This window comes from Hylobates moloch, unplaced genomic scaffold (genome assembly GCF_009828535.3).
Source record: "Hylobates moloch isolate HMO894 unplaced genomic scaffold, HMol_V3 SCAFFOLD_15, whole genome shotgun sequence".
Taxonomy (NCBI): Eukaryota; Metazoa; Chordata; class Mammalia; order Primates; family Hylobatidae; genus Hylobates; species Hylobates moloch.
In genome coordinates, this window is record NW_026652290.1 from 48,265,612 (window position 1) to 48,278,101 (window position 12,490).

Sequence of the window (12,490 nt, forward strand, 5' to 3'; positions counted from 1 at the left end):
ATCCTCATCCTTTAAAAACAAGACAAGTAGTCAGGCATGGTGGTGCCTGGCTGCAGTCCCAGCTACCCAGAAGGCTGAGGTGGGAGGATCGCTTGAGCCCAGCAGTTCAAGGCTGCAGTGAGCTATAATCACCACTACACTCCAGCCTAAGTGACAAAACGAGAACCTGTCTCTAAAAATAAACCACCAAACAAAACATCTCTTAGCAAAATACTTGCATAACATAATAAAAGGTATGTACCAAATGCCTACAAAAAACATACATCATGATTAAATGTTAAATGCTTCCCTTGGAATTAGATACGAAACCAGGATCCATCCACCGTCACGCTTCCATTCTACACTGCACAATGTAAAGGGGCCTGCCCAAGGTCATATCATTGCTCACTGGGTAAGTCAAGAGGACCCAGTCCAGCATGTTAGACCCTTCATCATAGTTTTGTGCTAAAACTTCTCCTGTTATCCTTTGGACATGAGTCTCTTAAGTATTATCATTTAAATTCATGGTTGTTGGCAGATTAGTTGATAGTCTGTGGTAGAGATACAATAAGTATTAGTCCATTTAGGAGGTCTGTGTTTTGCTTTTTCTACAGTAATGTAAAAGGGTAGGAAGATTAGTATGTTACAAGTCCACTGCAATTACAAATCAGTCTCTGTGCACATAAGACAGCACAAAATCACAGACCTAGGGTCTTGATAGATATACAAGAAACCCTATGTGATAGCATGCCCCCATCTTTACCTCAAACTCTCACCTAAAAATACTAGCTACGACCTTTTCCCCTTACTATCAGTATTTGATAATTCTAGTTAGCATGCAGTAAGATGTAGGATACATGAATAATAACAGTTTGATTTTAAACATATATGTTGTGCCTTGCACTCTACAGAAAATGCACACACTTTCCTTTAAATTAGATTTAGTTTATTCCAGAAGATTCCAGATTTTATTGCCTCTATTTACCAAAGCTATAATAACTTTAAATGCTTTCATTATCAACCAAGGATAAAAAAAAGTTAAATGAACAAAGAATTTTACTCTAGAAACCAAAATGTACAAAAAATAAGACAAAAAAATTAATAAAGATAAAAGTAGAAACAAGTTAATCAGAAACAGATTAACAGTGGAATAGATAAACTAATCCAACTGGTTCTTTGTAATGGAATGTGGACAGACATACTCTACTCTTCTGGATAGGAAGACAAAATATCATAATCATATCAATGCAAGTTTTTATGCATGCTCAAACATGTATAAACTGAGAAAAGGCCTGAAAGGACGTATAGCAAAATGTTAGCAGTTTTTCTCCAAGTGGTGAAATTAAAGGTAATACTTTTCTTTTTTGTACTTTTCTGTATTTTTTAAATCCTCTGTAATAAAAATATTTTATGATCAGAAAAAAAGCTATTTTTAAGATGTCAAATTATTTCTCATTGTTATATACATTTAACGTAATGCCAAACTACCAAAAATACAGAGGGACTGATAAAGAACTTCAAGAAGGTGCACATGGGAGACAAAACATTTTGCCAGAGAGTAGTGAGTAATCTTAAAGTAAAAAAAAGAATAATCTTACTCCACAAGATATTAAAACCCAATGCAAAGCCTGACTAGTAACCTCTAATGGAATTACTTCCATACTTTCAATAAAATATTTAGAATACAGACAAAAAAATTTAGAATACAGACAAAGAGAGAAACTCCTTAACATGACCCACCACCAAGCTCATCAGATGGCCAAATGTAGAATCAGGCTGCAACAGACTCATCTTAAGACAGATGAAGCAGTGGAGAAAAATCTCCCTGAGAGCTCATGGCATAATTTGCTCCTTGAAACAATGACAACCCCTAAACTAAGGTAGGAAGACGTTTTGAATCCCTCTTGCCAGTAGATCCCTAAATCAGACCCAGAACTTGGAGGAAACAAGAAATAGGAGGCCATCTCTCTGCACCTCTCCAGCACTGCTCTGGGAGGTGGGCAGAATATCATATAATCACCACAATTCTTGCATCAAAAAACAAAATTACAGGCTGATTAAAGTGTTATTTTTTAAAAATGAGAAAAGTTATTTATTTGCTCTTGGGCTATGGAAGATCTTCCCAAGCAAAAAAGTTAAAAAAATGAAATGATTAAGAGATTTAAATGATATAACAATGTAATACCAAGTGTTGGCAAAGGCTCAGGGAGGCACATGATCTCATGACTGCTAGGATGAATAAACTGGCATAATATTTCTGAAGGGCAATCTGGCTGAATATGTTGAAAGTCTTTAAAATGTTTACACTCTTTGACTTGGTAAGTCATCATCTAGGAATTTTTCCTAAATAAACAGTAACATATAAAAAAGTATAATATTGAAAGGCTGGAAAGACCACAAATGTTTGAAAATACATATATGTTCAACAACAGGAACCTAATAAATATGAAATATTTATATTAAAATAGTATCTGGCCTTTAAAATAATGTTTGAATATTTAATGATAGGAATATGCTGAGAAAAATTTTAATATTTCTAAAATGTTAAATGCAAAAAGAAAGTTAATAACATGTACAGGATTAAACAAATTATAAATTTGTTTAACTTGTATGACACACATACACACACATATATCTGGAAGAAAACACCAAAATAGTGGTAATATTTTGGTGGAAAATTGGGAGTGATTTCATTGTCTGTTACTGGCAGCTAAAAGCATGCTGACAGACTGGCAAACTCCCACTCAATCTTCAGAACTCAGCTCAGTTGCTATTTCTTCCAGGAAGTCCTTCTGTGCTACCCCCAACCCCCATGTTATACCAGGTACCCCTCCTTTGCACTAGACTAGAGCCTGGGCATAGGCTCTATGATATTCTTTATCACTGCATCATACTCTGATTTGACTCTACATCCCCACTACACTTTGAACCGCCCATAATCAGAAATTTGGGTGTTTCCTTTTTGTATCCCCCAATCCCAACCTGTCTGCAATCTAACAGGCCTTCAAGCTGGAATGCTGGCTTCATGAATGAAACAGACTAAGCAAATGCTTCTCTGTGCTCTGTGAATTTAGAGGTTAAGGGCAGAAATGTGAACAGGGATGAGCAAATACCAGTAAAGAGCTGTCTCTTCTCACCTTGGCCAGCAGACTGGAAACATGTTTAATTTCACCATTTGCCTTTAGTAATTCTTGTCTGAGCTCACTGCAAGAAAGTTCCAGTAGATCTTTCTCCGCTCGGGCTACTTTCAACATTTCTTGAACTTCGCAGCTCTCTGCCGTCTGCTCCATAGCACTGGCCTGTGTGGCTTTCTGCTTCTCACCTTGCAAATGAGACTTCAAAGATCCATTCTCTGTTTTCAGCCTTTCCAAGGTAACTCTACACTCTTCCAAAGTTTTGGCCATCATGTTATTATTATGCCGTTCCAGTTCTAGAAACTCATTCAGTTTTTCATTTTCTTCCTTCAGACGTTTAATCATTTCTAAAGCTCCTTGGTTTTCTTCCTCAACCTTCCGCAAGCTACAGGTCAACTGCTGCTGAATGTTGAGCAGCTTCTCTCTTTCAAAGCGGCCCTGTTCAAGAATACCTGTGCACTTCTGCTCCAGTTCAAAGATTTTTCCTTCCTGAGTGGTGGGCTCTTCATTCTTTACTCGCTCTTGTAAAAGATTCATCAGCTTCTCATTTTCTTGACTTAGCTGCTCTGCCCTCTCTCGATGCTGATGAAAGGATGTCTCTAAAATCGTCTTTTCATCCACCAGCTTCTCATTTTCAGCTGTCAATTCCTGCACCATTTGTTGCTGGTCTGATAATTCTTGTAGAGTAGCCTGTAGTTCTTCTGCAGTGCTATGGTGGTTTTCTTCCATCTTTTGTATCTTCTCTGTGAGGGAAGCCAGGGACAATTCACTTATGTTGTTTGGGGAACTCCCAGCAGTAGAACACTTTGAACTCTTAAAGGGATTACTGGTGGAGGACAGGGGCCTTGAGGGTGTCTCTGCTGTAATGTGCTCAAAGTCGGAAGCATCTGGCGACAAAGAAGCTTTGGTAACATCGCTACTTGAGGAGCCTGATGTCCGTAATGCATTTCCACATATGTTTTTTTTATACTCGTCAATGTCATTGGACAACTGATTTCCAGTTGGGCTTCTGAAGCTTGACTCTTGAGTTACGGATGTTGGGCAGCTGCTGTCGCCAGTGTGACTTGCTGCCCCTTCTGAATTTGGGGAGTGCTCAAGATAGATCAGTTTCTCCTTCAGGCCCCGGTTTTCTTCCTCTAGATCGGAAAGCTCTTTCTGAAAGTTCTTGTTCTTCTCCTCAAGAGCTCTTATCATGGGTTCTATGTCACCTGGGGAGACTGATGTTCCATCGATATTTGGGCCCAAAGCATCAGTCCCCTCAGCGCTCAGAGTCCTTTTCTCTTTGCATTTCTTTAGTTCACTTCGAAGCCTGTTAATTTCACTATCTTTTGCTTTGGCTTCTGCCAAAAGTTCCTGAACTCGGGACTCAAGCGCAGCCTTTTCTCCACCTTCATTCTCTTGCCTGGGCTTTGTGGAAGGGGTCCTCAGGTGTTTGGCAGGAGTGGGAGTGTTGGAAGAAGTTGGACTGGACACTGATTTCCTGGGGTTGGAGGGACCACGTGGCACAGACCTCTCTCTTGAGACAGTTACTGAAAATTCCCGTGGTGCTGGAATGCCTGTCCGTTTGGTTGTTGTAAAGGCCCCTTAAAGACAGAAGAAGGAAAAAAAAAAATGAAAAAATGAAGCAAGCACTCTTATAAACAAAACCCAAATGACTGTAAATCACATGGCACAGTGGACAGTGGCTGTCGCTCTTCATCGATTTCCTCCTCCTCTAGCTAATTACCCAGTTCTGACTGGGGTTTCTGTGCTTCCTCCCCACAGCCCTATACTTTGAGTGAGGCTGATTCCAAGCCTGAGCTACTCAGGATGACCCCATCCCCAGCCAGTTGCTGGTTCACGCATGTGCACACAACTCAATTAAGATCAATGTGACAAAGAGAAGGTTTTCTGGGCAAGCTATTAAACATCATGGGACCAGAGTGAGAAAATGTGTAGGTGTGGGAATGGCTGGCAACCACTCTGCCCTCTCAAGAGGAAGGTGGGAATGCAGATGGCAGAGAAGGAAGAAGGAAACTAAACTCTCAATAGCATTGTTGAGTTGCTAAATCAAATCAACTCTGAAGTTTGGCCTATAGCTGGCCTTTCAGTTAGGCAAGCCAGTAAATACCCTTCCTATAAGTCACCTTGAGCTGGGTTTTCTATAACTTGCAATTGAGTACATCTGCACTGATAATGTTGGCAACTAAACAACGGCCTTTTGACAAAATACAAGTTCTTTGTGAATTTCTCAATACTTTAAAAAACATCATTAACATATTTTGACAGCATAAATTTGATTAAGAAATCAGAAGATACAGATAATACTGAGAGATGGATCTGATACAATGACATATCACTTTTGCCATAAGTGGAAATGATGTACTCATTTGTGTACATGGAGAAACAAGAATAAATGAAATAAGAACATACCTATGGTACTTGACATGATATAGACATAATACAGAATACTTGTAACAGGAAATGTAAGGTGTAAATAATTATCTTTTATTTTCATCTGTACTATATCATAGACAATGTAAAAACAATTCTAGGGGTGAAACCCAGACATCAGTCTGCATTGTGCTCTAGAATTGAAACCCATCTCAGATGTTACAGTGTAAATTAAAATCCTGGACTCTTTTTTTTTTTTTTTTTTACAAACTCAAAGACTATTTGATGAGTCAAGGCTGGCTGCTGTCACTTAAAAAACTCTACATGCTTTCAGTGAGCGGTGTAACGAAGAGTCCCAGAAGTGGTCATCAACCTGTAGGCCTCTACAGCGTAGGAAGGGCACGAGAGGGAATGTTCCCATAGACTGGCAGCAGCCCCAGCGCTAAGGCAGGTTCCACACCTAACAAGATGGGCAGCTGTAAACCCACCACCAAGACTGTTTCTGAGCCCTGAGCAAACACACACCTAAACATCCTGGATCCTGATGACATAAAGGCTGATGGCATTCATTACTAAACATCTAACAACTGAGCTCTTTTGAAACTTTGACCTAATAATGGCTGAACTGTCAAATTAATACATAGAAAACTATGGTTTTTAAATTAACTTCTTCAAATTAAGTTTCTGGAAAGCCAAGAGTATATCATAGACTTTTAATACAGTTGACCCCTGAACAACTTGGGGGTTAGGGGTACCAACCTTTCATGCAGTCAAAACTCTGTGTATAACTTTTGGCTCCCCCGAAACTTAACTACTAATAGCCTATTGCTGACCAGAAGCCTGACTGATAACATAAACAGTTAACACATATTTTGTGTTGTATGTATTATATACTGTATTCTTAAGATAAAGAGATAGAAAAAAGAAAATGTTACTCAGAAAACCATAAGAGAAAATACATTTGCAGTACCATACTGTATTTATCAATACCATAAGTTTACATCGTCTGTTTGCAAAATGAATCATCTGTCTGAAGCGATAGGCAACCATTCCTCAATCTAGCAAGCAATTCAATGCTGTCAGGGCTTTTATTGGCTTCTGGGGAGCACTGCCAGCATCACTAGTGGCACTTCATATGGGTCCCATAGTGTTATTCAAGGTTTGTGGTACTGCACTAAACACAATAAAACATACTCAAGAACCTCAAGAGGTCACTTTTTACCGCGATCTGAGGTGTACTGGAGAGAGAAACTGCTCCCACAGAGATGATTAGCATCACAGTGCCTTCCAAGCGGCTACCCTCAATGCTTGAGCACACTGCAACAACATCAGGAAGTAGCTATAGAATTACTACAGGAGTACTGTATGTACTACAGTTAATTGTATACAGTTATAATACTGCATCTTTATATTTGTTTACATTTCTCTCAACTATGAATAGCACCATGTACAGTCTGTGTGTGCATAAGTTTAGACAAATTTTAACTTTTTATAATAGATTTGTGTATATTTTATGGTAGTAAATGACAAAACTGATTAGTATCTACATATATTTTATGCATTCATGACATATGTAACTTTTTCTCAATTTTTTCCATATTTCTAGACTACCCAGTTCATCTGAATTTTTTCAAACTCTCCAAATAATTTGCCAATGTATTTATTAAGTCTCCATATAAATGGACCCACACAGTTCAAGCCAGTGTTGTTCATGGGTCAGCCTTATTTTTAGGTGTCAGATAGCTAACCTGCATCATACTACACACTCAACGAGGAAAAGATTTATTTAATTATTCTTGTGAAATAAGTATTAAAACCACTAAGCACTAAAATGTTTTAGTAATGCTAGTTCTCTAGAATAAAGTCATTGCAGCAAGGACCGTATTAAAAACTGGAAGATAACTAAAGTTTCACCATAACTCTAGTCAGAACAGGCAAACCTGAGAGTCCAGGACTGATCATCACACAGGCATTTGTTATTCTTAATAACATCACTAAATTAAGGCTGCCTTTTTCTTTCTTTCTTCTCTTTTTATTATTTTGAGATGGAGTTTTGCTCTTCTTGCCCAGGCTGGAATGCAATGTGCGATCTCAGCTCATTGCAACCTCTGCCTCCCAAGTTTAAGTGATTCTCCTGCCTCAGCCTCCTGAATAGCTGGAACTACAGGCACGAGCCACCATGCTCGGCTAATTTACTGTATTTTTTTTTTTTTTTTTTTTAAGTAGAGATGGGGTTTCACCATGTTGGCCAGGCTGGTCTCAAACTCCTGACCTCAGGTGATCTCCTCGCCTTGGCCTCCCAAGTGCTAGGATGACAGTCGTGAGCCACCGTGCCCAGCCACTTTCTTTTTTTTAAACCTTCAATCGTTTGTTGGTTTTGAAGCTGGAAGAACTAATATAGAACAGATCAACTCTGTTGTTATTTCCAGCTACAGTTTAACACCTTCTTTTTGCTGCCAAATTGTAGTCTGTTCTCCCCATAAGTGTTACTTCTGCCTTATCTATACTACTAGGAATTTTTAAAAACCATGAAACTCTATTTATGAATGGATGTGTATTATGAAATGTACAATGCAGCCATATTTTTGTTATATCTATTCTTTTTCCTATTTTTCTTTTTTTTTACTATGTCTGTCTCTGTTTTCCAAAAGATTCTTCCCATCTCTGTACACCTCATTTCAGAAACTGCTACAGAGCACAGGTTAGGTTCAGAGTTGCTAAAAATTCATCATCAGACCAATGATAATGGTCTTGGCTGCACACCTGCCATGTGAGCCCAGGCCTCCAGCCCAAACACACCTCCTCGTGGGTACTGACAGGGAAAAGTAAAGAGCAACAGCCCTACAGCTTACGACACCTCCTTCAAGCAGTGGGAGTCAGACCTCACTGCTAACCAAAGCACTCTGAAGTCCTTAGACTGGCCATGCTTCCTTACACAGCACCACATCAGGGGCAGTGGAGATAAGGGCCAGTGGAACAGGGATTGGCTCAGCCAGCACCATTGGATCTTTTGTGCTGCTCCCACCCCGTCATCACTTATGTGTACCATCCTCGTGAGGCTGGCTGACTCCAAGAAGTTAACATAAAAGCAAGCTTCATCTCATAATTATGAAGATTAACACAATCATAAAGAAGAAACATGTTTGAAGTGTGACATTTTTCAAATGCCAATGAAAAATTATACTGTGGTCAATCACGAGTACATCAAACTAAGCATTCATAGAATTCATATAAAATAAGCATTCACAAACTATAACGGAACACATAATATTGAGAACAGTTGAGTATTAAGCTGGTTGGTCTGTGAGTAATGTTCCTGTTTCTCTTTTATGATTACATTTGCGCAATAAATTAGAAAACAGGAGTTAGCCAAACTGTATATGAAAAAAATGCACTAATCATCAGGGAAATGCAAATTAAAACCACAATAAGATATCACTTCACACCTGTTAGAATGGGTATTATATTTGGGAGGTCGAGGCGGGTGGATCACAAGGTCAGGAGATCGAGATCATCCTGGCCAATGTGGTGAAACCCCGTTTCTACTAAAAATGCAAAAATTAGCCGGGTGGTGGTGCCATACATGCCTGTAGTCCCAGCTACTCAGGAGGCTGAGGCAAGAGAATCACTTAAAGCTGGGAGGCGGAGGTTGCAGTGAGCCAAGATCACGCCACTGCACTCCAGCCTGGGCAACAGAGCGAGACTCTGTCTCATAACATAACATAACATAACATAACATAACATAACATAACATAACATAACATAACATAACATAACATAACATAACATAACATAACATAACATAACATAACACACAAGATAACAAGTATTGGTGAGGATGTGGAGAAAAGGGAACCCCTGTATACTGTTGGTGAGAATGTCAATCAGTACAACCATTATGGAGAACAGTATGGAGGTTCCTCAAAAAATTAAAAATAAGGCCAAGGCAATAGGATCACTAGAGACTAGGAGTTCAAGAACAGCCTGGGCAACATGGTGAGACCCTATCTCTACACAAAAATATTTAAACATTAGCCTGGGAATGGGGGCATGCACCTGTGGTCCCAGCCACTTGGAAGGATGAGGTAGGAGGATCACCTGAGCCCAGGAGTTTGAGACTGCAGTGAGCTGAGATTACACCACTGTACTCCAGCTTGGGTGACCAGAGAAAGACCCTGTCTCTATTTAAAAAAAAAAAACCAGCAAGGTGGCTCATGCCTGTAACCCCAGGTACTTGGGAGGCTGAGGCAGGAGAATTGCTTGAACCCAGGAGGCGAAGGTTGCAGTGAGCCGAAATCACACTACTGCTCTCCAGCCTGGGCAACAGAGCAAGACTCCATTTCAAAAAAAAAAAAAAAGAGCTACCATAAGATCCTGCAATCCCATTACCACATATGTAGCCTAGAAGGCAACAAAGCAAATGCCTTCAAAGTTCGGAGGGAAAATGATTTTCAACCTAGATTTCTCTACCCAGATGAACTATAAATCAATCACAGAGGTAGAACACATTTTAAAGCATGCAAAAACTGAGAAAATTAAACTGCTAATACTCTTTCTAAGGAAGTTATTTGAGGATGTGTTCCAGAAAAACAAGGGAGGAAACCAAAGAGGAAGAGGAAGCAGTGGCTCTATTACAAGAAACCAGTCAAGAGAAGTCTCAAGATGACATCCATGAAAGAAGTCTGAAAAATTAGTCTCTGATTCAAGAGGACAAAGTGCCCCTCTTAATAAAAGGTAAGGGTTAGAGGTCCAACTTATGAGAGATAGAGTCCCTTCTAAGATTTAGGGGGTTAGAGGCCCATCTCAGTAAAGGCCTTCTTGGGTAAGACAGGTTTGGCACTATGGGATGTTAACTGCTATTCTCTTTGGATTAATCTGCCTTGCACTCTTTGCTAATGGCTGTGGGTGACAGAGTTAGGCATGTACGGGACTATGGGACATGGGGAACTTTTTCTTCCCTAAAAGGGGAAATTTAAGAGCTGATGGGATGGCTGGAAAAGATCCCTTTGCTACTGAGAAGCAGCCATCTGAACTTTTCAATGTCACTGCAATGTGTGGGTCTTTCTCTGACCTCCCTGATCATTTCACTTTCCCCGCCCTGCTACACGCAATGCTTTTCTCTCTCTCCTTTTCCTTTCCTATCTTTTCTGTTACTCAGGGCAACCATCTTGCCCAGAGGCCACGTAAGTCTGAGGCTGGATTAAAGATGACAGGGCCCATCTGGGGGCAAATTTAAGCCTCAGCAGTTTGATATTGGGTGTCAAGCAGAGTGGCTAATGTCTATGTTTTATCACATGTATTTTGCTCTGGCCAGAACAAAAAAAAGTAATTTTCCTTTATCATGAGGCTTGGCCCCCAGGGCAATGGTGCTGCAAGCTAGATCACTAGTGCCACTCAGGGAAAGGGAACCCAGAAGCCTGGGATGCTGGCAATAGGGTAAGAATTTCTTACCAGTCAGATTTCTGGCTTCTCACTCTCTGTGCAAACAGTTGAATGAATGGGGAAAAAAAATCAGTATTTATCCCCTCTGTAATGTTTTGATTAATGCAAAAAAAATTCTAAGACTAGTCTTAAGCTGGTGTATTTTGTGCTATGAATTTGTTTTTCTGTGTCAAGGGGTGCTTTAGGATAAAACACGGGCTTAGAATACCTGCAGGCCCACTTTTCAAGATGAGCCAGGAAGCTGGTCAGTAACAAACTTGGCTGCAGGTCCCTGAAACAAACAAAAAAGTGGATGAAGTCTACACCTTGTTTATGTCCTTGGGAGCTTGACCTTGTAACCATGTGGCAGTACTTTTGGTCTCTGCCTTCCAGGGAACAGGAATTTTAGGGTTCATGTCATAGTTAGATCTAAAAATCATATTAGTTAAAAGCCTTTGCAAGCAAGCCAGAAATATCGGCTGTTTGGCATAAGAAATTCTAAAAAGACTTTATTAAAGAGTGCTATGGTTAAAATCAGTTTAATTAAAAGCAGATATTCAAGCTCTAACAGCCTGAACTCCTTGGGAAAAACAGGAGGCACCAGACACCCCCTTTCCTGGCCTTGTTCTTCCAAGGGCTCCACCTTCAAGCCAGTAATCCAATTAAGAAATTTAAAAACTGGCAAATGAAAAATCTTACAACTACTGTAGTAATCTTCTTCTTTCTGTGTAGCTATATACATATTATGTGTAATGTTTATATAAAAGAAGTCTAATTAATTGGCTGAAAAAAATAAGTCCTTAAATCAAATATTTTGAAAGCAAAATAAAAACTGTAATGCCTTTTAGTTCATGTAATCTTAGTAATCTTTGGGAAATACAAACAGCTTTAAAAATTACTGATAAAATAAAAACATTTAGTCTAAATTATGCAGGTCAGATATTAAGTTTGTTAAATGCTTTAAGGTCATAAACTGTTTAACTTTTAAAAATTGTTCAATTTACCTGCCTTAAAGCCATTAGATTCTAGATAAGGCCTGGGGACATGTGGAATTGGCCATGCCCCCTAGCTATACAAAGATGATTATAAAAAAAGATTTTATATAAGAAAAGATCTTGGTATGGTAAATTCTTCTCCTAAAATAAAATGGTTGTTTAAATGGGGGGATGTTTAGGGCAAGTCAGAAAGTCCAAGAATGTCTCAGATGGTCTGTGTAAGTCGTGAAAGGATTTTTGAAAGAATTTATGCAAGAAATGTTGCACAATTCAAAGGTTGTTAGGCCTCCTAAATGCATCATAAAATGCCACTATGACTCTTACTGTATAACTTGCCTGCTTAAGTAAGGCAAGGCCTGGGGACATGGGGAGTTAGCCATGCCCCCTAGCTATGCTGGAGAGTCAGCCCTTACCTGCACTTCTGCCTAGTGTGTCCTAGGCTCCACACCTAGTACACAATTAAAATTGCTTACTAACCAGGGTTTTCACCAAAAGTAAAAGTTGCTAAAAGTTAATATTGTAACATGTAATTGAGACTATTGAAGAAATAGTTTTACCTGTAAGGTGTGTAAGGAAAGTAGAATATAT

At 39.4% G+C, this 12,490-nt stretch overlaps 1 protein-coding gene across 8 annotated transcripts in view; it reads right to left on the reverse strand.

Moving 5' to 3' along the window:
- Window positions 1–12,490, reverse strand: part of SPECC1 (sperm antigen with calponin homology and coiled-coil domains 1) — a 236,651-nt gene that overhangs the window by 114,444 nt on the left and 109,717 nt on the right. For all 8 annotated transcript variants that reach the window (XM_058428274.1, XM_058428275.1, XM_032178850.2 and 5 more), the window contains one exon: window positions 3,117–4,696. In XM_058428274.1, the coding sequence (XP_058284257.1) occupies window positions 3,117–4,696 (1,580 nt within the window). The remainder of the gene's footprint in view (window positions 1–3,116; window positions 4,697–12,490) is intronic.